At 54.3% G+C, this 27712-nt stretch overlaps 2 protein-coding genes across 4 annotated transcripts in view; both read left to right on the top strand.

The window, feature by feature from the left end:
* The window catches only part of LOC113204062 (uncharacterized), a 50579-nt gene extending 27846 nt beyond the window's left edge, over positions 1-22733 (top strand). For both annotated transcript variants that reach the window (XM_052268902.1, XM_026419066.2), the window contains exons 2-5: positions 18141-18232; positions 19707-19796; positions 19890-20097; positions 20223-22733. In XM_052268902.1, the coding sequence (XP_052124862.1) occupies positions 18161-18232; positions 19707-19796; positions 19890-20097; positions 20223-21838 (1986 nt within the window). In that variant the 5' untranslated portion in view covers positions 18141-18160 and the 3' untranslated portion in view covers positions 21839-22733. The remainder of the gene's footprint in view (positions 1-18140; positions 18233-19706; positions 19797-19889; positions 20098-20222) is intronic.
* A 263-nt stretch (positions 22734-22996) lies between these two features.
* Positions 22997-27307, top strand: LOC113203207 (dolichyldiphosphatase 1). Of its 2 annotated transcripts, XR_008011294.1 has the most exons (7): positions 22997-23238; positions 23572-23672; positions 23745-23923; positions 24001-24099; positions 24201-24329; positions 24418-26608; positions 26703-27307. XR_008011294.1 is itself a non-coding variant. In XM_026417786.2 (6 exons), exons 1-6 carry the CDS (start codon positions 23139-23141, stop codon positions 24545-24547), a joined length of 738 nt encoding a protein of 245 aa, XP_026273571.1. In that variant the 5' UTR covers positions 22997-23138; the 3' UTR covers positions 24548-27307. The 2 variants fall into 2 exon arrangements, 1 of the variants encoding a protein (XP_026273571.1); XM_026417786.2 differs by having other exon boundaries at positions 24418-27307.
* Positions 27308-27712: the final 405 nt, after the last annotated feature.

Below are 27712 nucleotides of genomic sequence, written 5' to 3'. Positions count from 1 at the left end.
AACAAAGATAAAGAAAAGTGAAAACTTTTGATTGGCGCTTCGTTTCGCTCGCGCGGCACGCGCCGTGCGCCCATTGCAGATTCGGGGCGCTATGGACGATTCGCTCAGAGGCGGGGGTTTTGAATGCGGGTGGAATTTGGGGTTGTTTTTCTTGTGCTGATCTAGATGAAGCGGAATTAGCAAATTGGTTTTTGATTATGAAAGAGCCAGGTTTGTATGCTAATTTCTGAATGCAAGTCGCCGGTCGTTGGGTGGCTGTCCGTCGGCCTATGTATGTGGCGGGGCCGGTGACGCCGAGCTATATGGTTTCCTGTTTGAATGCGGTGCGGCTTTGGCGCCGAACAGGCTTGCTGCCGCCTCTCGGATCCATCAGGCACCGCAGCGTTAAATAAGAGCAAGAGCCGCCCGGTCACTGCCGGAGCCGCAGCCGGAGAAAGCACGCGGCGCTGCTGATTGGCGCGGCTCTTGTATCGGCTGGCCCGGGCTGGCCCGGGAAGGGCCCCTCTTTGAGTGCCGGGAGTGACGCGGGCCGGGCAAGGTCGTCGACCGGCCGTAGCGGCATAAAAAGCAGGAAGGAAAAGGAGCCGAAATTTTTATTTTGCATTCTGGAAAATATGTGTTCTTTGCCCCTAGAATATGCAAGACACTTTATCTTTAAGCAAAACAACTTAAATAAGTTAAATATTGTTGTTTTTTTTCGTTCTCTTTTCAGTAATCTCTTTTTATGGGTGTTGACCGTGGGGTTATTGGTTAAAATTATAACATAATTTATTCAAGTTTAAGTTCACTTAAAAATCACGAACACAGGTTTTTGGGTGTTGAAAACGAATATAAGTCTTCGAAGAAATGCTTCGCAGGCCTGCAAACTAAACTGAGGCTTCCCAGACCTTTACAACGCATCATGTCTGATGCCTACGAAGGCGAAGCGATGATGCAGCGATGTTTTCGTATGCTTTAAAGGCTCATGCAAAGCGCAGTGCTTAGGAGGCAGGCCCTTTAAACAGTAGACGGGTTGGCGCTCTCCTGGAACACTTGTCGGGTCGTCATTCTGCCCCATCTCTCGCCAAGGGCGGTTGTTGTGCTATGAGATGCGCGCGATGATATATACGGCGCCGTCACGCCCGCCCCGCGGCTGTTTCGACTCCCGCTTCCGATGCGTCGGCATTATGTCATGATATGCGGGCGCACCTCGCCACGACTGCCCGGGACTTTACTACTCTCGGCCCCAGATCCGACATGACAGGGACAAGTCCTTACGAGCGCCTCAAGTCGCGCGCGCGCGCGCACGCGCGTGTGTTTGGGCTCGGCGGCCGGCTCGGCAGGTCGCATTGACGGGGTTGGCGGGCGCGGCGGGGCGCGCCGCGGCTTAGCCAGCAGCAGCCTGTGAGCAGTCCTGCTTGCTCTGCCTCCTTGATGGAAAAGGTTAACTCGGAGAGCGTAATCATAGGATGGGGCGGAGGAGGAGGAGGTGGGTCAGGCTGAATATCTCTGTCGTGTCTCTTGTCTGTCTCTCTGTCTGTCTGTCTGCGTCCCGTCGCGCTGTCCAGCTGGCCGCCCCGCGCCGCGGCGCCGCGCCCGCGCTTCTGGGAAGCAGCGCTTCGCGCCTTGTTTGTTGAGGGCGGTTAGGTCTCTGCGTGATCCCGATGCAGTACTTACGTCCGGCTCCACCGGCACTCGTTAGCCCTTTGTTGTTGCGGCACACACTCGCGCCGTCTCTGTCGCACTCGCGGCGCGCCCGCCCCGGGGCGATTACGTCCGGCAGAGCAGCGCGCCAGGAGGGCACGATCACGAGTTGTGGCCCGCGAGATACGCCTTCTGCAGCTGCTTTATCTGTATGGGGGGGAGGAGGACGACACCCGCCGGGCTTCTCCGTAACGTGTCGCCGCAACACCTCACCTCCTGCGGCTGCGAAAGGTCCGCGACAACGACGACCACGACGACGTACTCAGCTACCTGCGCGCGCCAGCGAGTCCATACGTGCGGACTGCACGGCGCCTTTATTTAATGACGACTCTTGCCAAAGCGAGACGTCAAGCAGCTCCCCGGCCTGGCCGGCCTCCATAATAACGGCCTCGCGGGTTCAAATACCGGCGCCGAGTTGATATCTTTTGCCGAGACTCGGGCCCCGGCGAAGTGTATGGGCATATCGCACAGCGCCAGGCCCAGCCGGGAGGCGCCGCCGCGGCTGTCCGTCAGGAGGCTCACGCGCCGAGTCACATTTACGGCTCACTCTGTACGGCCGGCTGACCCGACCCCTACTCACGCGAAATGATGTTCACCGACAAAATCAAGCGTGGAGAAACTGCTCTTTAGGCATCACTGTGTGAGTGTGTAACTGAAGAGTCTGATAATTGTAAGTCACAACGTTCTCTTAAACGGAGTACTTTTGCACTACTTGCAATGTGTCAAACTTAAGAATCTGACGCAACCTAAAAGCCTCGGTGAACTTTTCTGTTTCGCGAATAAAATTGTCAAATTCTTGTTATTGACATTTTTAAAGACCCCGCTCAACTGCGGTTTGTACTATTTTACTCTATTGGTTGTGTAAACTAGCCCCACCGATTTGCCGGTATCGCAATTATGGGTGCGCACTTGAGGTGTGAAATATAAAGTACTTTCACCCAACTTGTTGTTTTCATTGCAAAATTAAAGCATGTGAAGTATGCACGCACGTGTGGCTAATTGCGCTCGAGGTGCTCATCAGGGGTGAAATACCATCCCGAGCTAACGATGTCCTACAACACACTCGTTTGCGCGCCGCTAGGGGCAGGTGGGGGCGGGCCTAGAGCCCCGCGGGGGATCTGCAAGTAGTGGATAATTATTCCGCGGCCCAGCACAAAAAAAAAAGAAAAAGAAAATAACGCCGAGGTGCACGATGCGCTGCGCGGCCTCCGCGGCGGCGGCGGCGCGCTGCGAACTGATCCGAATAACAGCAGAGCGCTGCCAAGTACCGCGGCGCGGCGGACTTGATGACCCGAGAGTGCCTCTGGTAGCACGGGCACGCACCGGGTCAGCAAATGCCACCGCCTACTCGGTGTGCGCAGCACCGGGGCGGGGCAAAGCGTCGTCGTGGTATGCGTTTGGTGTACGCCAACGGCGGCAGCAGCGCACAGGCGTACGGCGTACGCAAGGTACCGGTCAGTCCGCTTGGGGCTTTGCTTCGCTGCATGCCCCCCTGCTGATTCATATTGTGTGGTGAGCCGCCGACCCGGCTCCCGACGACTCGGACCCGACGCGACGTTCGCTACTTACTTAGCATCGGACTGGATTTACCGAACGTCCCAACATGTCGTCCTCCCCCCTCGCTCCCCCTCCCCCCGCCCGCCACGCGGCAGTACATCATCGTGACCAATTACCCGCACGCCGGCCCGGCCCCGTCCCTTATCGCGGTGTATTACACGTCCGCCAACGCGAGTGACATTACCCTTTATAGATGGAAAGATACAATTTTGTCCCTAAAAAAACTTTACGTTTTTGTGCACGTACAGATCGGGTGTAACTCTATTATTGCCGTGTAAAGCTGTGCACTACTATTTGTCCAATTTTAAAAAACAAAATTAAATTTAAGTTCGTGAAGTTTTTCCTAAAGGCGCAATTGCCCCCAGAAATTAGTCCTTATTTTTACCTTTGATTCTGTATTTTGTTCGAAGAGGACACATGGTGCCGTTGCACAATTTGTAAGGGACGCGTACGTATACGATCGTCCAAATTTTTCATTCACATTACGCAATCGTGTGACTGATCGGCCCCGCACGACAGGGCCCTCCCGCCCAGTATGTGAGAGACGTGGCGCCTAATTGATTGTCAGTGTCGGGATGTCAGTCGGGGTGTCAGTCGGCCGACAGCCTGTGCGCTGAGCCGAGCCGCCCCGGCGCGCAACAGAAGCCGGATGGTCCGGTTATCGGTTAACGCTAAAACGCTTCTCTCGCCGATGCAAAACGCCCCGCCGGGGTGGCGTATGGCTCGCCAGCGGGGCGGCTGCTCAAGCTCAAATGCGACCGGTTTCTCGTACACGTGAAAAGCACCACCACCAGGACGGGGCAGGGCGCGCGGGCTGACGCAAGGCGCGGCGCAGCGGACGGGACGGAGGAGCAGCGTTTCCTGTCGCGGCCGGACCATTATTGCAGGCGGGGAGGGTGTTATTTGGGACGTTAGCTGTAATGGAGAGGATCTCGCCGCGGCCTCGGAGGGAGGGGGGGGGGGACTGCGCTAAGTTTTCGTATTATTCCGAATTGAATCGTCGTCACGTCACTGGATAGCATGACGCTGCACCCGCTGCGACCCGCTGCAATAAGGCGGGTACTCGTGGTAGTGGTATCACCTACCTGTTGTCGTCGCGGCGGTTTGTCGGACCGTTAAGGTCGGTGTAACGCGTCGTTGTGTGTCTGGCTGCCTGCCCAGGCGGCGCTATCTCGACTGTCACGCTAACAAATTGGCAGAGCGCATAGGCTCACCTCACATCGCGGACCGAGACTCCCCCCGGAGCGGCGGCGACGGCGGCACGGCGGCGGCTGGAGACTTCCTGTGCGTCTCCAAGCGCACACTGCTGTGCTGCGGTGCGGTGCGCGCTGCACTCGCCTTTCAAATAACTTATGGGAGGCTGCGCCTGACGTAACGCAACAATAACGGCGCGGCATCCGTCTTCAGCCGCCGCAGCATGCGCAGCACTGGCGGCGCCGACTACAACCCGCCCTAAGGGAGGCGCCGAGGACGAGGACAGAACGTGGCCGCAGCATGCGCAGCACTGGCGGCGCCGACCCCAACCCGCCCTAAGGGAGGCGCCGAGGACGAGGACAGACGTGGCCGCAGCATGCGCAGCACTGGCGGCGCCGACCCCTAACCCGCCCTAGGGGAGGCGCTCAGGACAGACGCCTGCGAGACTCGGGGTAGGCCACCCTGCAGTACATGTATGCGCTGCAAGAGAGATGTTGCCTACCCATCAGGCGCTCTCAGAAGTAGCATGAGCTGAACTTTGGAGGTTCGTAACGGCGAATGACAGACGTACTTTCTGGATAATACCTTATTATGCACTGGTTGAAGTTTGATGTCATATATTGTCGCAGACCCACCCACCATCGATGTATTTTTCAAAATTGTGTCCTACCGCATCGTGTTTTCTCGAGTCAAGTCTCGTGTAATTCTTTGTTACTGTTTTTTTTTTTCCCGACGTACACCTTACACATTGTGTCAAGTTACACGCCTTCATTAAAAGTGACCGTCAGTGGTGCGGGCCTAGCAGGGCGTGGACACGAGGAGGGCTAACATGTCCCGGACATGATCATCGGCGCAGCAATTATTTGCGCCGCTTCACACCCTGACCATGCCCAATAACACTTGGCGCGGCACGGGCCGTGGAGTGACGGCGACACGGCCAGCCGCAGCGGGTCTCTGGGGCGGGGCGGTGCAGGGCGGGGCAAGGCGTGACGGTCCGCGCTGATTGGCCATTCACCGGACATAATAACGGCCTGATGGCGGGGTCCCTGATGGCCGAGCGCCGCCGCCGCCGCCCGGTTAAACAAATGAATGGCTCTAAATGACCCGCGCCGCTGACCTTTGCTTCGTTTTTCCGCGACCATACCCGGCGAGTGTGAGGAAACCCTTACATGGACCCGCGTGGGGCGGGGCCGGCCAGCAGCACCGCGCGGTGCACTGCGCGGCGGAGCACATCAGAACGGGGCCCGCGAGCTGTGTGATTCACTTTATTGCAAACCCCGAAAGGCAGCGCGGTGGAGGCTGTGCGCGCGCACACCTTACCTTACGCACACAAGGCGTCTGTAATTTACCTCCTTTGTCGTCGCAATATGATGGAAGAGAGAGAGAAAGAGAGAGAGAAAGAGAGAGGGAAAAAACACACACAGATACAATTAATGCTGTATGAGGCGTATATGGCTTTTGCATCACTATCGTAGCGCAACCTGCGCGACAACAGGTATGATAAATTGCGGAACAGGGTAACGGGTACCTCGCGCCGCGTGCCTGACCCGGCCGGTACCCGCCGCCGCTACCCGACCCAAGTGTTAGTATTAGATTAGCCCTGCAACGACGACGACGACGACGATTAGATTAGCCCTGCAAACCCATTCGATACGCCGGCTCTGGTACACGACAAAACGTTTGTCGTGTTTTATTTGTTTCACAGTTTTATCAAAAATATGTTTGCTACACTATCAACCTTGTTGCTACACTACAATAATACTCCTCTAGATGAATTATTTTGCTGTTAAACAGCCAGAGAAACTTTTTCCGCCGCAGCATCCATAAAACAAATACCGGAGAAAACGGTTTTGAGCTTTAGCAAACGGACACATTTTTGTGCGGGTAACCCGCACGGCGCGCGCGCAAGCGGCGCAAGTGCACCACACAGCATGCCGCGCGCGCAAAATTTATTCCTCGAATAAATACTGCCGGTAGCATAGCTCCGTTTGGAAATGATGGAGGTAGGCGGGTTGCGCCGCCGGTCGGCCACTATACTTGGACGCGCGCACGCACGCCGAATTTGATCGAAACCCGAAACACGCGAATTAATATCGTAAGCTGGGGTTGAGTTTGTGTTAAGTGCTCGCGGCAAGACACGGCGCAGAGCCGTGAACGCGCGAGACGCACACGACAACAACTACTCATCGCGTTACTAGACGTAAAAAAAAAAATCTCTCGAAAAGCCATTAGGCGTCGTTTTGCTCAATCGAATCGTTAAATCGATTCACGCGTGCCCCTATTGTCGGCAGGCGCCCGCGTTGCGTCAAAGAGGCAGAGGACTCCGCAATGCTTTCAGCCGCGAGGGCTGCTGCTGCTGCTACTGCTTCTGTGGCCGGCTGTGGCTGCTCGGTAAATTCAGCCTCGGCACGCTTTGAATCCGTTTTGCGCTCCGCGCGGTCGTCGTCGTCGTCAGCGGCGCCCGCCGCCCCGCGGTATGGTGTCTGTATGCCCCGCGACTAGACGCGCGGCACCCGCAGCCGCCGCCGTTGTGTGGGCGGCCGGCGAGGCTGCCGGGGCTGCTCGTCTTAACGACCCGGAGGAGCCGTGAGCGCGCGCTTCGCCATGGCGGCGGCGGTGACCCAAGCGGTCAGCGCGCCGATCATATGCAACGCCGACGCCGCCGCGGCAAATTCAATCTCCTGTATGGCGCGAGGGGGCGGCGGCGACGGCAGGGCAGAGCACCACCACCGGCACTGCAGCGGACACTCTTTGCTTTTTATGCCGCCCCGCGTGACTTCGCGGCCTCTCGCCCCGCCGTTACGCACGATTGGGCGAGTCAATGGGGCGGCCGAAGTGAGTGATGAGCGGGAGAGCGAATATAATGACCAAACGCGCGATGAATGAACGGGCGGAATAAAATGGAATCAAAAAGTCGCGGGTCGAGCGGCCAAAGTGAGCAGCCCCCATTGAGACAGGAGCGAGTAATTGAATTGGCTTGGCGTTTCCGTGTGCCAACCCCCTCTGCATTGGCGCCCGTATGGCGCGGTTTGTCACGTGACTGTCCAGCGTTGTGGGTGTTTCTTCTTACGTCGTGATTTCTCCATGTCCTTTTTTGGCCGAGACTTCAAGAGCAGAGAGAAACTCGAATAGAAGCAGTGAAATGATTTGATTCTGCATTTTGACCTTTTTCTGGACAGCGCGCGCTCCGTGTGCCATTCAGTCCGCCGTGCGCGGCCACACTAAAGTCGGAGGCTGCGTGCGAAGTCGCGCTCTCTGCGCCGAACGCCGCGAATAGTTTTCTGACGCGCTTATGTGTACGCTGCTGTCCATGCTGTATGAGCAGGGCTTCGTCGTAAAGTGAAGCGAGCCGCAGCCAGACTAACAGATGTGACGGTAAAGTCTCAATTACGGCGGCCTTTTCGTCGCGCGCACTCGCTCTCTAAATATCACGCGCGCACTAAAAACGCTCCCTTTTGGACTCCCGATAAAATAATATGAGAGATTATGCGGACGGCGCGCACGCACTCATGCGGGGGACAGATGGAGAGCTCTTTGATGCTGAAATATAAAATGATAAACGGCCGTTTCGGAGTGTAAACACCGGTAAAACACCACGCTCCGATGGAGTGCAGGGAAAACATCCTCCGGCGAGAGGTCCTTAATTGCTCGTTACCTTGTGCCTTTGCTGCAGAGGACAGGAAAAGTGCATGCTGCGGCGCGGCGGTACTCGAACCCACGCCTCGGCCTTCCTCCCTGCAGCCCCCCTCCCCCTCGCGTCCATCGGTCTGGAAACTAGTGTGGGCGGGGAGACTAAACATCCCGTTGGGCGCCCCCCCCTGGTGGTGGTGGTGTCCGTCCGAGAAGTTTCCTCTTGTTTGCTCGGCGAGCACGAGGGGCATTGCCGCAGAGGACACGCCGGGCTACAGCGCTCGCGCTCGCTCGCGACCGCTTGCGTCCACTTGCGACACCACCATGGCTTGTTACACTTTTTGGCCCAGACTAACACAACATGGTGCGCACTGGCTCCTCGACGAAAAAAAAAACGAAACATGGGTACTCGACGCGTCGGCTGCAAAGGCGTGGGAGTGCAGCGCAAACTAGTAGCGGCGGCATTGCTATCCGAAACTGAACGTGAATACCGCGGAAACAGTGTGGCTGCTACTGCGCAGTCACAAGTAACCCGCGCATGTGAAGTTACTCGCTCGGAATGAGCTAAACGGCCGCTTGCATTGCGTGCGCCTCGGGGGCAGAGGGTACACGGGTACACCGCCGGGTACCGCCGGGCCCCGCTCATACCCGACCCCCTCCCCCGCATTCCTACGCAAGCTCTGGGAATTTACTACAATTATTATTCTGCTTTCTGAGACGCTTTCTTGCCTCGATTTGAAGCTTTCTTTGAAGCTGTTGAACAATGGGGCGGAGGTGTCAAGGTCCCCCATGTGCCTCGCCTGCCCCCCCCCCCCCCCCCCCCCCCCCCCTCTCCCCCCCCCCCCCCCCCCCCCCCCCCCCCCCCCCCCCCCCCCCCCCCCCCCTCTCTCTCCGTCTGCCAAGCTCTCCAGCTCTCCTTCTCTCCCTCACAGGCTCAGAGAAGCGCACAACAACAGTCTGATGCGCGATGTTGCCAACAATGGAGGAGGACAAACTGTCGAACGTGGGGGTGTGAGGTATGTTCTTGCAACCAGTTTGTTCCTCGCGAAGTACTCGTAAAAATAGAGGTTTATATGCACGCCATGGTGCTGGAGTCAGGTGGGGGAGGAGGGGTGGCGGACGTATTTGGACGAATCGTGCTGTCAAGTACACTTTGTGTTCGGAACACGACGCGCTCGACGCGCTTGGCTTGGCAAGGGGGTCAAGACCGTATACGATTCAAATCGCTCGAACAAAAATTACGCCGGGGAACTTCAGAAATTTTTAATTATCAGCGACGGCTAATTATATTTTGGGGCCCCGGCTCGGCGGCCAGCGCGCCAGTGTTGATGATAAACTAGTGGGACTGTGGGTATTAATGAAACCTTGACATAGAAATGCCGGCGCACTGCTGCCCCGGAGCCCGGAGCCCGCTGAAGGAAGAGCAGGAACCGGTTTCGGAGGGTTTTGTTCCCGGCCCCGGTGATAAATCCCGTTTGGAAGCGATGCACAATACCGGCGGCGCGGCGGGCCCTTGCTCGAGCAGACGACGACGACGACGACGACGACGACACCTCCCACCGTGACCGTGTCGCGGGACATCAGAGATGACGCAGGAGCGATTAGCAACACATTGTAAGCCACCGGCCCATAGCCTTGTCCGAATCAAACTGGACGCATCATAGCCTTGCGCGCCCCCACAAAAGGGCGGGCGCCACACAATGAAGTGACCGACCGACCGGCCAGCCTGTCAAACCCACCGAGTCGGTCAAGGGGAGGCTCTAATGCCACAACACGGGACGGGCGCGACGGAACCCCTCTGCTTTTCAAATCTGCTCAAGAGGATAAATGTTTTGACAAACGGCCGGCCGGCCGGCTGGGGCTCGGGGGGGCGCACTGAACAAGTGCGGCGCGGGAGTTATATTCCCCGCATAACTCTCAGCTCAGGCGGCCCTCCTCGGGTGATGGATGGGACCCGCCGCGGCGCGGGGTGATTCCATTAGATAGAGCACCGCCGCGTCGGTCATCTCCTGGCTGCCGCCGCCGGCCCGCCGCCTCCCACGAGTGGACGCTGCGCAGCGGTCACACCTCCAGCAGTCGCGGTTATGCCAATAATGGGCCGTATCTCAGGGAGGTCGTTGTCGGCCCCCCTACGCTGCGCCTGCTGCTCTATAGGCTCGCCGAGAGTGAGAGAGAGAGGACTTTTGTGTTTTCAATTTCCACACTGCCACTGCCGCTGTTGCTGCTGCTGCTGGCGCTGCTGCTTTTACTCTTTTACTGCTGCGCGCTGCGCTGCTGCGCTACCGGAGTGGACGCGGCGCGCCGGCGCGACTTATGGGCGGTGCGCGTCATTGTTTTTCTCTGGGCGCCACACAGCCAGCGGGTTGAGGTGTCATTGGATCGCAATGAGGGACGGAGAAAGAAGGCATCAATCAAGCCACCCGGCTGCTAGCTTGCACTCGGCCCGGCCCGGCCTGGCCTGAGGGCGTTCCCAATTCGTATGCGAAAGCGTGAGGAACGCACCCAATCTATGGTTATGCGCGGAGAAATTCGGCTCTCGCGGTGCGAGCCCGACAACTTGCATGAGGCGCGGCGCGGTGGTGGTGTGGGCAGCAGGGGCGCGCCGCCGTGTGACGCAGCAACTGCACGGCCCGATTAATTGTCGGCTGCTCAAAATAATTAACCCGCTCTCTCTCTCCTCGCGACGACGCGTCAGCTGTTTCAGTGCTGCGCTACCCCCGCTGCCGCTGCCGCTGCTGGCGTGCATGTAAGTTTGGCTGGTGCAAGTCAGTTGACGTTTTAAAGCTATAGCTATGCGCGGCGCCCCGCGTGCGTATGTGCGTTTTTGTGCGAGTCATCCGCACTGCCGTGTGGCCTTTTAAAGAAGAGGGAAGCGCCTACATACGATGTAACAAGACAAATATATTCGTACGTACGCCCAGGTCGGGTAATAAAGGCTTAACGTGCAATTTTTTGAAACAAGTTTTAACATATGAGGACAAGACGACAAGGAGCTTGTCGTCAATAAGGAGATTGAGGGCCAGTTCCAAAGCTCTGGAGGTGCACATGCTCCGGGAAAAACTTCAAATGTCTTTAGTAGAATATACCCAAAAATGTTTAAGGTTCTTGAGAGACAATCAATGCATGAAAAATTTATTCAATTCAAGAACCGACATTTCGGGTTCCAAGTTCCCCCCAAAACTTTTTCGAACCTCTAGCACCACATATTTTACACGACGATTCTTTTTGTGACACGGTTTACGGTTCGCAGTTAGGAGAAGTCCGTTATTTTCAAGATACAAAACTAATGAGTTTCTCAAAATAATAAATAATTTTGTGAGTGTCCGCTCGCGTGGCGAGGTCCCTCGATTACCTGGCAGGTAATTGGCGAGCCCACGGGATGGGTGTGTTATGAGCCCTTGGATGACGCCCGAGCCCGTGTCCGCCCCCGGGTGGGGCCGGGTGGGCCGGGCGCGCGGCGGCCGGGGTCCCTCCTAGTTATAAAAACATCGTTATGGCCGCGGCTGACCCTGCCGGGAACCTCCTGGCGCTGAATTATTTTCCTTTATGCTCTCTCGCCCTCCCTTGCGTCCAGGTCTCCGGCGGCGGCGACGGCCTTGCAAGCACGAGCGCGCGGCGACGATGTCTGTGGGCGTTCCTAGACGACATCCGATATCCGAGTATAAATTTCCGAGATGGGCGGCACGGCCAGCGGCGCGCAGCGGAGATCCGACACTTACTGTCACTTTGCGCATCGCGGAGCGTCCGCTCGGGCTGCAGGTCTCTGTCTCGCTCTCTCTCTCTCCCGTCCGGAGGCTACTCTGCGCTCTGCGACCCGGTCTGCAGCAGGCCGTCATCACTCACCTCTGCCGACAGAGTGACACCCCGGAGAGACAGAGCGAGTCAGAGAGAGAGGGGGAGAGAGATAGAGAGCGAGAGAGCAGGTGCGAGGGCCTCGGTCAGCTCTAGGTCACGCGCTGTGTGTGCGTACCCGCACCCGCACGCATTCCTTTCCTTCACGCACCCCCGCCGGCATGCGCGCTGCTGATTTGCGCGAACCGCGAGCCCGACCAATCAACATCGGACTCCCTCTTCTGTAAACCGCGAGAGCGCCATAAAGAGGGAGAGAGAGAGAGAGAGAGAAAGAGCGGGGAAGGAGAGAGAGAGAGAGGAAGATGGGGAGAATGATTCTGCGCCCCATTGCGCAATGTTACGGGTCACCAACCGGAAGGTTGTAGGCGTGCCTCACAATGTACGGGTGAATGACAACTGCATCTCTGCGGTCGGTGCAGCGGTGCAGCGGCAGCGGTGCACCTCCCCTCCCCCCTTCCCCTTTTCTTCGCACGGCGGCTTTTGTTTTCGCGCGCGCCAAACGGCATGAAAGGATGAATGAGTGAATCGCGCCGGGCGAGAGGCGCGAGAAAGCGCCCCGGGGCGGGACTGGTGATGTATGCCCTGCTATGGTTCGCTGTGATCGTGATTTCCGAAGGATTATTGAGGGTTCGCCTGATCCGCCCGGACCAGCCCCACCCCGCGCACCGGCTCCGCCCCCGCGCGCGACCCTATGCGAAAGCCTATGCGGGTGAAAACGGCCACCCCGGCGCCGTTGCAGCGCGGCAGGCTGGGTGCTCTTCTTCTTCCTCCTCTGCATCTCCCTCGTCGGATGATTACTCATTCCTTCTGGTGATTGACGTTCCGCGATCGCGAACAATGGTTTCTCAATGTGAGGCCTGGCGGTCATTGTCTCCCCGGCCGGTCCCGCCTGGTCCCGCCCCGCCGCTGCTCGTACCGTGAAATGTGCGAGGTCATGGCACGCGAAGCATCCTCTTGTCCACCGGCCGGGCCGGGCCGCGCGCGGCGGTGGACGAATTATTTGCAATCAACTTCGGGAATATATTATACTGGCGCAAGAGACTATATACAAAGGACGATAATTTTTTTTCCTGCCGAGTCACTTGCTTTGGATGCCTATTCTCTCCATCCTCTCCACCGCCAGTCCACCACCCCTCTTTGCCGCGTGAGCAGCTACTATCCTGGTGCGCCATCTCAGTCGCCCGGGCCATAGAACAAGCAGCAAAGAATAAGATCCCGCGATCGGCCCACCGTGACTTCTACCCTCCTCGCGCACTAAACCCTATCTCGCTGTTGCAAATCCGCACGGCACTGCTGCCCGCCCGCGGCGGCTACCGTCGTGCGCGGTGCGTGGCGAGGCGCAGTAGTAGTTGGGAAAGGGAAATATTGGGAGATAGATGGGGTAGATATGCGCGGTGCGGGTCATCTCGATGCGGGCCGCGGCATTAGCGCCTTTTACAACACCGCGCCGTCGCTACTACTCCTTTCCGATACGCCATCGCTAGCCTCATGCCGCTGCTCCTCTCCGCCGACCCGCCTCTCATGCTCATCGGGCTCAATCAACTAATCGTTAACAACGCGGCCTCCAAGCGGCCGGGCCGGGCCGAGCCGGGCGGGCAGGGCTGGGCTGGGCTGCTCATGAGCCCCGCACGGGGGGATCGTATGCCATTCCGCTCACTGCGCGTCCCATCCCATCCCCAAGGTCCGAGGGAGGAGGGGGCTTCCCTGCTTACAATGTGGCCCCGGCCCCCGACACGCCACGCCCCGCCGCCACGCCGTGCGCCGTCGATGCCGCCGCCGCCGCCCGGTCTGCTTCCATTTTTCTTCTCATCCTTCATCCCCCGCCCCGCTCCGCCACCTCTCCGTTGCGACACGACATCAGAGAGTGCGTGTGGGCCTCTCACCACCCACCCTTTCTCTCTCTCTCCCCGGAGCGGATCGTGCCCAGTCTGCTCTTGGGACGACAAGGTGCAAAAGGAAGCGATGCCGCGCAGAGCCACACCACGCCAAGCCACGCCACGCATTAGCGCGCTGGTCACGACCCGCCAGACAGTTTAACCTCTGCTGACAACGCGCTGCTCTCACACACACACACACACCTACACACACGCGCGCGGTGCTAGTGTGCTGCTGACAACGACTACCATTTGCCAAACACTGTTCGGTAGCACACAGCTAGCAGCCTCTTACTACACACTGCACGACGACGACGACGACGACGACGACGACGACGGTGTATATTTACCGATAGGAGATAGAGAAAGAGAGAGAGTGTATGTGTACTTTAAGGTGTATAGTGTGTGAGCCCGCCTGCCCCATCACCTCCGTCACCTGCTGCGCTGCCTGGCCCCTGTGCGCAGTGTGCGCCGACCGGTCGGCCAGCCGCCTGCACGGAACGCCTGTAGCTGGGCACGCCCGTCGGACACGGCTGCGCCTCGGGTGCCTACCTCCCAGGCGCTCGCCCGGGCCAACTGCTTGCTGCCCCTCAAAATTATATACGTTCGTTTGCGCATGTGTCATTGGCTGCTCCTCCGCGCTGAATACGATAATACAGTATTAACATATTATTGGTCCGCTCTGTCGGGGCCCGGCAGCCCATACCATACCATACCCGTCCTGGCCCGAGTCACGACAGTCCTTGGGGGTGGCGGCCCCTTGGGCGGCCCGGCCGCCCGGTGCGGTGCCGTACCGTGTGGTGTGGTCTGCCACATGTGCGACGGCCACCCCACCCCACCTCACCCCGCCCCGCCCCTGTCCAACAGGCACACAGCATCCGCGCCGCTCCCGCTCCCGTTGTCTCGCCAACACCGGACGCTTTAACGCCCCGCGGAAAGGAATTAAATGTACCACCAGTGGAGCGTGTCAATGCCGTGTTCGGGTAAGTGTCAGCCGGCCCCTCCAAACCCCTTTCGACTTGCGTTCCTTTCTCTCCCCCTGCCGCGAGAACTTTATATTTTAAAGGTCATCTGGACATATGGCGATACAAAAGGGTCCCCCACCCCGCCTCTTGGTGTTTGTGTGCATTTTCCAGTGCTCCTTTCAGTAAAAGTAGATCAGTCGGAGATATGTGAGGCGATCCGCATATATATTCGGTTTCGAATACGGCATTTTGCCGAGCTGCGTGCCTTATGCTCGGCAGTCTGGCGGGGCGTGGCGTGGCGCGGCGGGGCGCACTTGCGGTTGCGGTTTTATACTGCCTGATGGCGCACCGCGGTCGCACCACACAGCGACAAGGAGACCTCCGCCCGCCCCTCTCCCACATTACCTCCCCCCAATCCCCTCTCTCATTCTCTCGTAGATGTCTCCATTCACGCTCACACACACAGAGACTCATATGTCATATAAGCGTAATCAAGGCAGCACCCCGAAAAAGGTCTCCAACAGACTGCGGCGGTTCTGCAGCGCGCGCCGCGGGGAAGGCCGTGCAACAGTGTCCTGCCCACCGAGGCCCTGCCAAACGTCCGTCGTGCCGGCCGAAGCCGAATAAGATAGTCTCCTAGAAAGAAGTTTATTCACGGGGCTGGGCTGGCCTGGCCTGACCGGGTGAAGGTCGAGGTCGGGGCGGCTGCATCTGATGTTAATCCCTTGCTGCTTTCTCCTTGCCGCGCCGTCGTCGCGGTGGTGACGCGGCCAGCTTAGATGCGATCCCGTGATATCTGATTTATTGTGGCAATGCTCTAGCCCCCTCCGCCCCTCCCACACTCTTTCTCGTTTCTTTCTCGCACCCTGCTCGCTCCGCCCCAATAGCCTCGCCTGCTGCTGCCGCCGCCGCTGCTGATGCATCTTTTTTTCCCGCCGCCACCGACTGAGGTCTTCATTCTGCGATTAGGCGGCAGAAGGTCCTGCGCGCAGCATCCTTTTTCCTCCCCCCCCCCCCCTAACACCTTCGGCCTGCTGCTATAGCGCATTGAATGTCGCTTTCCGCAAGGATACTGGCGTGGCGTGGCGTCGGCGCGAATCCGAGACGAACGACAACTGTTGCCTGGCAAATGAAGCGCGGGGAAGGACTTACCTCCCTCCCTTTGCCCTGCCTTGCCTTCCCCGCGCGGCTCGTCAGGCGCTCTAATCGGCGGAACGTCTAATGGGTATCATCTGCCTTAGCAAGTGCCGCCCGCCCCGCCCCCGCCCTGCCCGGCCGTTGTTAGGTATACCGCCTAGGAATAAATATCTCAATTTATGATACCTTTACCTTGGGACGGCCCGGTGGGGCCCGGCCGCCGCTGACCCCGCGCTCCGCGCCCCCCCGGGCCCCCCGTGGGAACCGGCCTTGTTTTGGCAATGCGGCTGCACTCCGCCCCTGAACTTCCTCCTCCTCCTTCTCCTCTTCCCTTCCTCCGGCCGCGCCCATTGATATAGTCATCAGACCCATATGTTAGATCATTTTTCGGATGCCCCGATCTGCCGGCTGCCGCTGCCGAGCCATCTGCACAAGAGATGATCGCCTAGCTGAGCAGATGCGGTGTGTTTCGGCAAAGGGCAGGCAAGGCAGGCGCATCACACTACACGAGTTCTCGTGACGGCTCCTCCTCCCGCCCCTCTCCCTCCTCCTCCCGCCCCTTTCCCTCCCATTGGCTGCTCCGGCGCGCACGACACAATGCCGCACTACCTATGTAATGTACTGAAATACGTGCTCAGGGTTCGAAATTTTTTTGCACTTTGCAAAAGCTGCTTTGGTATTCAGCATAGAGCCTTTGGACAGTGACTCGGCCTCGAACCCGGCGCCGCGCCTGAAATCTGGAGCACTTCGGATGACGACGGGACTGGTCAAAGGAGAAGCCGGGCCTTGGGACGAGAAGACATAGGAGTGTCCCCTTTCATAGAATCTGCTCTTTGTTATTCCGTTCGCTGCCAAAACAACGGCGATATTTTTCAGAGTTGGTGGTCGTACCCGTTGCGTTGTCCAGACCAGTGGCCTGAAAAAAAAATAACTGGGAAAAACATGTCGGGTAAACCCCTTTTCCCTCGACAATCGCCGGACCCACTGGCGCTGGTCCCGCTGGTGCAATGAGCAGCGCTTCGCGCGCTGAAATGTTTAGTTCGTGGTGATACTACTCGCGGGGAGGCCGGGGCTGCGACCCGTGCCTGGGGTTGAGTAATTCCAGATCAGTTGTTTGAGAGCCTCGTGACTGTTTACTTTTTACCCCTCGAGGGGAACTTACCTCCTCTCCCCCACCTACCTCCGATAGGTCGCGCTTGTGGCGCCGCCGTGCCGTGTCACCACACTGCTGCAAGTCAATAAGCGGGTGAATTTGGAAACGAAATACATTAAAAAGGAAAGGGAGAGGGGGTATTTGCAAGCTGCTGCTTATCATAACCATCCTCTCGTTTGTCCCCGCATAAACGTGATGAATGCAGCTGCCGGTCAATAATCCCTCCCCGTCTATCGGCCCGTCTATCGGTGCGTTCGTGATCCCCCCGGTGGCGGCGCGGCCAGGACTGGGCGCTGGGAGATTCATTACATCGGAGACTTTAGTACCCCCTTCGCAGCCCCAGCCGGGGGGATTGTTGTAACAACCAGAGCTTCCTGGTCATGCGCCGGCCGCCGGCCCCCTGGGGCGCCGCGGGGGACGGCAGGATAGACGGGTGCGGATGATCTATTGGAGGTTTAGGCTCTGGCCGCACCGCGCCGTGCACCGCGAGGGTGGTCCGGCAGTAAAGGAGCGAGGGAAATGGTGACCTGCGGCCTGCTCGCCCCGGCCCCGCGCCCCCGCGCGCTGCCCCCTCGACGGTGTCCCCCTGGAGCGCCTTGCCCAGGAAGCTCCAGCTCCACTGCGGCCGCTGGAGCGTGTGCAACGCCCCGCGGTGCGTCGCGTCCTTGCCGGCGCTGCGGAGCGGTTCGCACACGGTGGGCCCGGAGGAAAGGGGGGGGGGGCAGGGCCCTCTGCGTGAGAGAGAGAGAGAGACCCCCATTGAACCAGAGCAGACCGTGCAGACCAGCAGGCAGTTTACAGACAATGGGTTGCCCAAACGGGAGGAGTGGCCGGCGCGGTCCGAAATGCAGGGGCACAGGGGGAGGGGAAGGGGGGCGGAGGCGCTTTGGAGCGAAACGCCACCTCCTCCACCTCTCCTCTCGTAGCTAAATGAGCTAGTCTGGAGGCACGCGTTACTCACGCTGCAACATAGTGTGTCGGTATCACTCGTTGCCCTACCTTTAACCTTTACTCCTTTTCCACTACAGTCGCTTTTGTCGTCTTTGTAATTTTTGTTTCTCTTAATGTTTATGTTTTACTTAATTTTGATTCCAGGCGGCCGTCCAGCAGCCACCATGAGGACGCCGGCGGCGCTGCTCCTCTGGGTGCTCCTCGCCGCGCACGCGCACGCCCAGTTCAAGAGCAAGGTAATAGACAGAGTCAAAAGCGGCGCCTCTCTCGCCAAGAACCTCCATGTTTAATCCGAGATTTAATCGCGGTTTTCTCCCAGCTCGCAAGAATGCCATCATCATGGGGCGCGTCTACTATACATCCGACCCGTTAACGGTCGCATTAATAGTTTTTTTTTTTTTCATCGCCGTAATCACTAATGTTGCTGCGGCGTCCTTACGTCACGTTTGGCGCCATGAAGGCCCACGGCACGGCGCGAGGACGCCCGCGCCCGCCGCCCGGGTTTACGATGCGCCCGGCCACACACGTGCATAGCCCCCAACCCAATCCCGGCAGTGCACACGTGCGCAAAAATATATATACACCGATCCGACGGTCGCGTTTTTATATATTTGACGATGTCGCCATGGCGTGTCGATATGCACCGCCGCCGGTACGCGTCCGCGCCCCGCTGCACCAGGAAGGACTCGCGATGGGCCGCGACGCGCCGCGCCCGCCGTACAGTCACTACTCGGCTGCTGCTTGTGTATCGTTTCCCGACGCCCTTGGCCTTTTCGTATCATCGCTGCGCGCGGGGCGGGGCGGGGCGGGGCGGCTCGTGGCTAATGACAGCTCTGTAATGGCTCCTTTATGGCCCGCCCGCCGCCCCCGCCCCGACTTACGCCCCGGCGGCGGATGGGCCTCGCCATCACTAATCAAGAGAGAAAGGGGTGTTTGACAGCAAACCTGCGTCGCCCCCCCGCCCCCCACAAAAAAATCTGTGGGGTTGTTTTTATTGTTTTTGTTTTTTGCCGATGGTGTGCTGCTTCTTTTTATCTCTTTTTTTTTTCTTTCTTTCTTCCCCTTGCCGCACTGACCTAGTATCCGATCCGGGCGACGCTTCGCTCGCGCTGCTGGGAGGGGTCGGGTTATTGCCTGCCTGTAATTTATCGCATGGCGCTGAGGTGTCAAGTCCACCCACGACTCTCTGGCGCGGCGCGGCGCGGCGCGGCGGGCTGCTAAGTGATGCGGACCACTCGCCATACCAATATGGGTGCATGACGGCGGCGGCGTCTCGGGGCTGCGTGCGGGCCGGGCGGCCGCTGGTGCCCGTTGCGCTGGTCAGGGTCGCAAGCCAAAGCCAGGCCGCCGCCGTGTGCGTCGCCTTTTCAGACGTGTCACTTATTCTCTCACGAATAACGTGCGTCGGGTCCGCGGGCCGGCAGCTCCTGGCAGAGTGCGCGGGTCAAAGTGGCCCGGCCGCCGCCCCCGCCCGCCCGGCACGCCGCCAGGCCACCCGGTAGGCCACCCGGCCACCCCGGTCGTGGTGGGACGGCCGCGTCGTTTTGCGGTCAGTCTGCGCGTTATATTGCCTCGCCTCCCGCGTCCGCTGCCAGTTCAACTACCCCTCTCTCCTCTCTCTCTCTCTCTCTCTTTGCAACGCGTTATCGCGATGCCTCTTTCACTTTTTACGCGGCTCCAGTATAAGTGTACTTTGCGTGCGTGTTGCAGCGAGCCAACAACCCCGACATCCCGGCCACCAGCTTCTCCTGCGTGGGCAGGCACAACGGCTACTACGCGGACGTGGAGACGGACTGCCAGGTAAGTGGCGGAACCTTTCACGAAACTATGTCAGCGTGTCCACCGATTCCACTACAGACTCTGTCGCTGACGCTTGTGCTCGACCTGCTGCAGGTGTACCACATGTGCCTGGACCGGCAGCAGTTCAGCTACTCGTGCCCCAACACGACGCGCTTCCAGCAGCGCATGATGGTGTGCGACCACTGGTACCAGGTGGACTGCCCCAGCGCGCCGCTCTCCTACTCGGCCAACCTGCTCATCGGGCAGCGCGACCGCCTGTTCGTGGAGGACGACGAGCACCGCGCGCTGCACGAGGCCAACGGTAGTAGACGAGCGCCGCGACGACGCCGTCCGCATGCGCGCCGTGCTGGTTTGGTTGCCTACTCGCCGGGTGGCGGGCGCTCACGGCCGAGCTCCTCACTCACGTTCCTTTGCTTCTGTTCGCAGTGCGCACCTCCAAGGGGCTGCTCAAGGGGCTGTCGCAGCCCGCCGCCAACGCCCTGGACGGCGGGGACCGATTCGAGAAGCTGCCCGCCCCCGCCGTCTCGACGACGCGCGCGCCCTTGGCGGCGCCGCCCCCGCTGCCCTCCTCCGCCCTGGAGCTGCCCTTCGAGGACGACGAGCCGCAGCGCGGCGCCTTCTTCCAGCGCTCGCCCACGTCCAGCTTCGCGCAGGTCTTCCAGAACCTGGTGCAGCAGCCGTCGAGTTCGACGTTTGCACCGCCCTCCAGCACTCCGTCCAGCATTCCGTCGAGCACGCCGTCGAGCACAACCGCGAGACCGAACTCGAGGTCGTCCTCGCCGAGCCTTTCCTTCACGTTCTCGCCGCCGTCGACCCCCACCCCTCCCCGCTTTTCCATATCCTTCAGCCCGTCGCCGTCGTTCCCCGCCAGCGGACACAACCTGCAGCGCCCGGCTCCGTCCGCCCCCAGCGGCCCCGCCTCTAGCGCCCCGGCCCCCAGCGTACCTTCTCCCACTTTTGCTCCGAGCACATCCTCGCCCACTACTTTCTTTCCCACTGGACCTTCGCCCACGGCGTTCTCCCTAAACGTCCCTACCTCGAATAGCTTCTCTCCGAGTGCGACGGCCAGCACCTTCTTCCCCAGCGGCCCCTCATTGAACACGTTCCCCTCCAGCGGCCCCTCGCCGAGCACCTTCCCCTCCGCGCCCGCGACCAACAGCTTCGCCTTCGGCGCTGCGCAGGTGAGGGTGCCGTCCAGGGAGCTGGAGGCGCCCGTGCAGGACTTCCCCGAGCCCGACGGCAACCACCTCCCCTCCGGACCCTTCCCGTCGTCGGCGCCCTCCCCGCCCCCGCCTACCAGCTTCCCGTCCTTCCCCAACACGTTCGTCCCGAGCACCGCTTCGTCGCCGGCCCCCTTTGAGATGGTTGCCCAGCAGACGTCGTCGTTCGCGGCGCCTTTCCCCCGCTCCGCGGCCGCGGTGCTGCCGGTGCCGCCCTCCCGCGAGCTCACGCCACCGCTCTTTGACAACGGATTCGGGTCGTCTGCCTCGGGCGCGTCCGCACCTGGGCAGTCCGCTTCCGGGCCGTCGGCGCCCGGTCAGTCCGGCCCCGAGCAGCCGGTGACGGGCGCCTCCGGGGCCGCTGCTTCGGGACCGGGGAGTTTCCCCCGGCCGTTCTCTGCGTTCAACTCGACACAGCGCTTCTCCCTGTTCGCGGCCACCGCCGCCCCCGCGGCCTCCCCCAGTGCCTCTCCCCGCGTGACCCCGCCGTCGAGGGAGCTCGAGGCACCGCTCGAGGAGAGCGAGCTGGACTACAACACCGTCGAGCTCAAGTACCAGGACACCAGGCGCCTCTTCTTCATCCCCACCGGAGACGCTGGCGGGGACGGCGGCAAGCAGGGTCTGGACGGCGACAACTCGGAGCCCGCTCCCGTTGTGGTCATCAAGTACCCGTCCAAGTCCACGCGCGGCGTGTCCGGCTCTACCACGCACCTCAAGTCATACTCCGAGGAGGTCAAGCGGCGCGTCGATCCCGCGTGTCCGCTCTGCCACCCAGACTTCGTGGTGCCCGGCACCTGCAGCCCCTGTGTGCTGCTGCGCTGAGCCCGAACTTAGCGAGGAGCTTAGCAAGGTGCACAGAAGGCAGACTGCATCGCGTTTGCAGCATTACATACCTTGCAAAACGAATAAGAAATTTTACAGTGTGTAATTCTACTTAACAAAGAAATGTTACTAGACATTATTTTGCTGTTTTTTCCATCTTAAGATTCCGATCAAAAAGTGATGCTTTCTGTCTATTGTGTGTGACCTTGTTGATGACTTTGTTATTTATTGATTTCTTTCTTACTGTGTCTCTTCTTGTAAATTGTTATGTCTTGATGCCAGACAAAAAAATAGGCCATGAAAATGCAACTTACAGTTAACTGAAAAAATGTAATGAAATATTTATCTTAAATGTATTGAGGGATCATTTTATTTCCATGAGCATCAATCAGAAGACTTTTACCAGGTGTATGAATTATAAAAATAATAGGTGTATAAAGAAATGTTTAATAAGTTTTTGTACTAATGTGTGAATGTGTGAGAAACTGTATTGTGTGATTTCCGACTGTGTAAATAGTTACATTATATGGAGTAAGTGGAATATGACCTTGTTATGTCCTGTCAAATTTTTCTCAAATTACAAAAAGAACATGTTCAATTTATTTAACCTGAAAGTAGCCAACTGTACACTTCATACTTCCCAGTGAGAAATGAAATATCGGATTGATATCAGAACGATGTCATTTGTCAATTTTCGCATCACTTCGATACTGAGATGGTTCTGAAACTGACACATATCTGATATTCGATATCGTTTCGATATCGGTCTGATATTTCATTTCTCACTGGGTTCTGTCCTGTGATTTATTGAAAGACATGAAGAAAATAGAGCCTGACTTGTACATTCGCCATAAACTATGTGAGTAGTGCTAAAAGAAAGTGTACATTTATTTTTGTTTTTATAGTGGAATAAAGTTACCTTGCTCAAAAGCACTTACCTCTGTTGACTTATCTTTTTCTATTTAAACCCGCTTAGCAAATACAATATAGCTATGCAGTACTGTACATGAAAGCTCAGCAAGCAACCTCAGTAAAATTGGTTGCAGTTTTAGCCACGTTGTCCGTCGGGCTTCGTATCTCGCGCTCAGAATAACCAAGTACTTCCTTTCCTTTCATATACCATTCAGAACACAAGGATCGTTTAAAAATTCATTCATAATATTTTGGAAGCAGTTGGAATAATTCTTAAGGAGAAACTGTGCTATACGCTGTCTTTGCTAAAAAGAAATAGTTTTCTAATAAAAAATGTTATCTGTGTTAGTGTGGTAACATTGCAATTTGTGTTCTGCAGTAAGTAAACATGGCGGCTCCTGGCAACAGTCCGTTGCATTCCCAAATACCGAAAATGGATAAACTTAACTGGAAACCCTTATCTCTCACCCTGGTTGAATATCCTGAAGGTACTTTTAACACTGCTCTTTGTTCTCATGTACTTCTAACCTCCAATATTGTGGTATTGACATGTCTTAGCCTGGATAGTGTTATGTATAGGTTGTTTTCTCCCTCTGTGTTCTGTTCTGTTCTGCTGCTGTGCCAAGCACACTATTTTATTTGTGTGCATCGTTGCATTCTCGTAGCAGTCTCAATCTACACGCTGGTTTCAAAAATATATTATTAAAATTGAACTAAAGTTTTACCCTTTAAATTCTCAAAATTTTTATGTTGAATTCTCCTGACTTTAAAGAAAAACAACTTACGTGCTATTTACCTACACATTTGTTTGCCTTGTTCAGGAGATGTATTAGGCCAGCTTCTTGCCCTTGTGAGCCTCACTCCATTTGCCATACTTGCTGGTTTCATCACACTTATGTTATTTCGTAGGGATTTACATACTGTGAGTATCACATCAGTGTATGTTACTCTTTGTGAATGAGACTGAGATTATTAATTTCAACTTTATTCCTAGATCGCATTTTTTCTTGGAATAATATTAAATGAAGCACTTAATTTTCTTCTGAAGAACTGGATTTGCGAACCTCGTCCACTAGTAAGACGAGTGACTTACCAAGAATATGGGATGCCTTCATCACACTCCCAATTTATGTGGTTTTTCACTCTCTATTTTTCTCTGTTTGTAATTGTCAGGTATGTTTTATCATATGCTCTAGTACATTTATTAATTCTTGAGGTTTTGTGTGTTCACTGTACTTTGTCCTTTGCAGACTTACGCACACCAACAACTACTCTCATATTGAATGGTTATGGAAAGGCTTACTACTGTTGGGAACCAACATACTTTCTACTTTAGTCACCATCAGCAGGTAAGTTTGTAATAATTTCCAATGATGCTAATATACGTCTGAGATCAGTACCTGTGTATAGTTTAGTTCAAATATACATTCATTTCTACAAAATGTTTCAGAGTGTATCTTCAGTATCATACGTGGTCACAAGTGGTTGGTGGAGCATTAGTGGGTGGTGCGCTAGGTGTGTCATGGTTTATTTTGGTCAACTGTTTCCTTAGCCCATATTTTCCAGCAGTGGCATCATGGTTAGTATCCTTTAAAATTTATTTTTAATCTCATGAATCATTTGTTAAGCATATTTTTAAAGAAAAACATTGTAAATTTTTGTTACAGGAAAATGTGTGAGCTCTTATTGATTCGTGATTCCTCTCTCATCCCTAATGTTCTCTGGTTTGAGTACACAAATATTAGGCAAGAAGCCCGTGCTCGCAGCAGGAAACTTGTCTCTATGAAGAGTCAATGACACCTGCTTGGCGGGGCGCCCTTAACAAACTGCAGTATTGAAAAATGGACGTCCCTCATTACAAATTTCTTCCAACGCAAGTGATGCATTAAATTGTAAAATAAATGTGAAGCACTATCCAAGTTTACTAAGATTTGAAGATCATCTGACATCTTTCGTCAATCCATCCAAAAGATCTGAGAGTTAGTTCAAATTATGGGTTTGGGCCAACGACTTCAAGACTTTTTAAAGTGTTGTTTGAAATGAACTGTAGGTTTTGGTTACATTCACTCCAAAAGTTTGCGGACAGCATGCAAGTGTTAAGTAATATTAAAAGTGAAATGAAGTTGTGCAGGATAAAAACGTTAGTGACTAGTACTTTGCTGTACAAATCGTTATCGATTAGTATCATAATTTTTATATGAACTTCTTAAAATCCATCTTTTAAAGAAAAATGAAAGTACTATCCTCGATTTTGTTAAATGGTTGTGTAGATTTTCTACTCCTTGTTTAAATTTGGGCTGCCATTTTTTCTTCCTTTGTTTAAAATATATATTTTTTTTTATTATAGTTGGATGTCTATTAACAAGTGATCAATGTAAGCTTTGATATTAGAATTTTGAAGGTATTTTGATGATGAGAACAGCACCTCTCTTTGAGCACAACTTTATACTGGCTGGTCATAGTAGCATAGAGCATTGTAACAGATTGTCTAGTTTGTTACCGTTATCTGTTGTTCCATTTAGCATGTGTGTTTCTGGTTTTGTCCTGCTGTGTTCTTTTGTACTATCTATTCCATAGTGACCAAGACTGTGCATTTTTTATTTTTTTATTTCTTGTGGAAACTCCCGGAGTATAAATGAATTATTGTCAACAGTATTCTGTAAGGTAATGGGTGTCACCTCTTCAAAATCTTAAAAGAGTTACTCTTTTTATATAAACTTAGGGCAAAATTATTCTTACCAAATTTGTCAGAAGATTTTGTCTGACACACTAAGAAGTTCTAAGAAATTTTCTATTGACTGCAAGCATGAGTCTTTTACCATACGACTTCTCATAAGTCCTCAATTTTATTCCAAATTTATATATGTATTCTTGCTGTCAATTATTAATCTGAATTCTTTTATCTTCTGAGCAGTAGTACATTTTAAAGTATGCTGAGTTTGGCCAAAGGAGATTGCTACAAGGAAATATATAGTTGGCTAATATATATTTAACAACTGATATTCCACTCTTTTTAAGGAAACTAATAAAAGTAGGTCAGTATCTCAAGTGACCATCAATGCTGCTCCAAGCTTCAATGTGGAAAAAAATTGACAGCTTGTTCAGCTTGCTCAAATCCATAGTGGTCTCACATTTTGTACTTTCGTACTCTGCTGAATGCCTAACTCAAGTAACCCATGTTGTGTTGGGGTATCCTTTTTCTTTTGACTGAAAGTGGGAAGATTTTGTTCATGGATGAATGATAGAACATTCAAGAATTAGAATACTGGTTACTGTTGTAAACTGATGTCTTTTTTAAATTCTATGAATTCTTTCTCATTGAACGAACATATATCTAAAGAGAAGATTACATTTTTGCTACTGTTCTGGTTCAGATACAATGTTTGATTGTACTCCTTGATACAGTTGTATCTTTATTTTCATAGTTTGGTTCATTGTCAAGACTGATAATTGTCAGGAGCTGAACATTTCATTTGGCATGGTTTAAAATTCCAACGTTTCATATCTCTGTGTATAAATTTTGTAAGTTTCTTGTTTCACCATCATTGACAATAACTATTATTTTTCTCTGAGATTTTTTGTGTGTCTGTGTTCTCATTATATTAATAGACTAAGAAGGATGTTGAATGATATTATCTAAAGTGTTCTTGGACATAGTGTTTTTAAGCCTTCAGAAAAGCATTTACATCAGAGAGAAAACTCTCTTTGATATTTGGTGTGCACTGTTGAAGCCAAATCCTCATCGTTTTCCGTTGATCTTCCCTAGTGTGGAGGCTTTTGTACTTCCTAGAATATTTTATTTTGCATCAATTAGAGTTCTTGCCAGCATATACTTCTACTGATTTTTTAAATCTAGCCGTAAGTATCTCCTGTGTCTTGAAAGCAATTGTGCTCCACATATTCTTGCATCATTTGGTATTGGTGAGTACTTTCTTTCCTTTTATGCTTACAGAGAAAGAAACATCAGCACTAATTTTATACCAAGCACATTAAGATATCTGGATTAGGAGTAGATACCATGTATGTGGTAAAACAAAACTAAAATGAGGAACTATATGTTTGTAGCCTCATAGCAGAGCAGGAAAAGTGCTCTCTTGTGAGCGAGTACCTACTGCATAATCTTCCTGCCATAATGTTAAATTATTTGAATTGCAGTGTTTTTTCTCAGCACAAATGAAGATTATAACATTAAAATAAGTGTTGGCTTAGCCATTATAATTGAACCCACAGATCTCATTGTGTTTTCTTTTGTTTCCTTTTAAAGTAAGACTTAGCATAGGGTTCATTTACTAGCATTGTCTCTAGTAAATATTATTGCTTATGAGACTGTACTTTGTGCAAGTGACACTTCATTTTTGTGAGGAGAATATAGCAGTTCACTTAATTCATTATAAAGCTAGTGGCTTTTATTGATTCAGTCACCAGATACATTTATAATAAAAACGATCGGGCTTAGATGCCATGATGTGTTGATCTATCTCAAAATTTGTAAAAAAAAATCTGTGATCGTAATGCATTATGTTGTTTTGATTGGATTAAAACACAGAGTCAAGGCTAGTCTCCAATCACTAATTTTACACGTGAATGTGTGAACATAACAATAACAAACATAACAATTTTACACATAAATGTGTAAATACTGAAGGGACGTGAAATATACTTTGTAATATTTTTTTCACATCACTTGATGTTTAGATAGTTTTCTTGGACGTTCCACTTACCATGGAACTATTTCTATCCTTTTCAAAATCTGGGATCTTATGTTCCTGTCAATGGTGGAACTTGTTTGTGGTTGTCATGTGTAGTACAAAGTCATACCCCCAAGACAGATGATCTAATTATTGTATAGCTGCTGTAATTCTCTCAATAAGCTTATGGATTGAATTTGTTCTTCCTTTGATGTTTGTGCTAGTCGGCTGTTAAGAATCAGGCATTGATTAAAGATTCAATAAAATAAATGTT

The sequence above is a fragment of the Frankliniella occidentalis genome, unplaced genomic scaffold (genome assembly GCF_000697945.3).
Source record: "Frankliniella occidentalis isolate FOCC.00 unplaced genomic scaffold, Focc_3.1 Scaffold78, whole genome shotgun sequence".
Classification (NCBI taxonomy): domain Eukaryota; kingdom Metazoa; phylum Arthropoda; class Insecta; order Thysanoptera; family Thripidae; genus Frankliniella; species Frankliniella occidentalis.
The sequence above is the reverse complement of the archived record's forward strand: the minus strand, read 5'-3'. Positions and strand labels throughout refer to the sequence as shown.

What these genes read in the sequence shown, in the direction of transcription:
- LOC113203207 (XM_026417786.2), top strand. Translation starts at nt 23,139, where the DNA reads ATGGCGGCTCCTGGCAACAGTCCGTTGCATTCCCAAATACCGAAAATG. An exon ending in CCTGGTTGAATATCCTGAAG is followed by an intron (nt 23,239 to 23,571) that starts GTACTTTTAACA and finishes TGCCTTGTTCAG; the next exon opens with GAGATGTATTAGGCCAGCTT. An exon ending in TTTCCAGCAGTGGCATCATG is followed by an intron (nt 24,330 to 24,417) that starts GTTAGTATCCTT and finishes TTTTTGTTACAG; the next exon opens with GAAAATGTGTGAGCTCTTAT.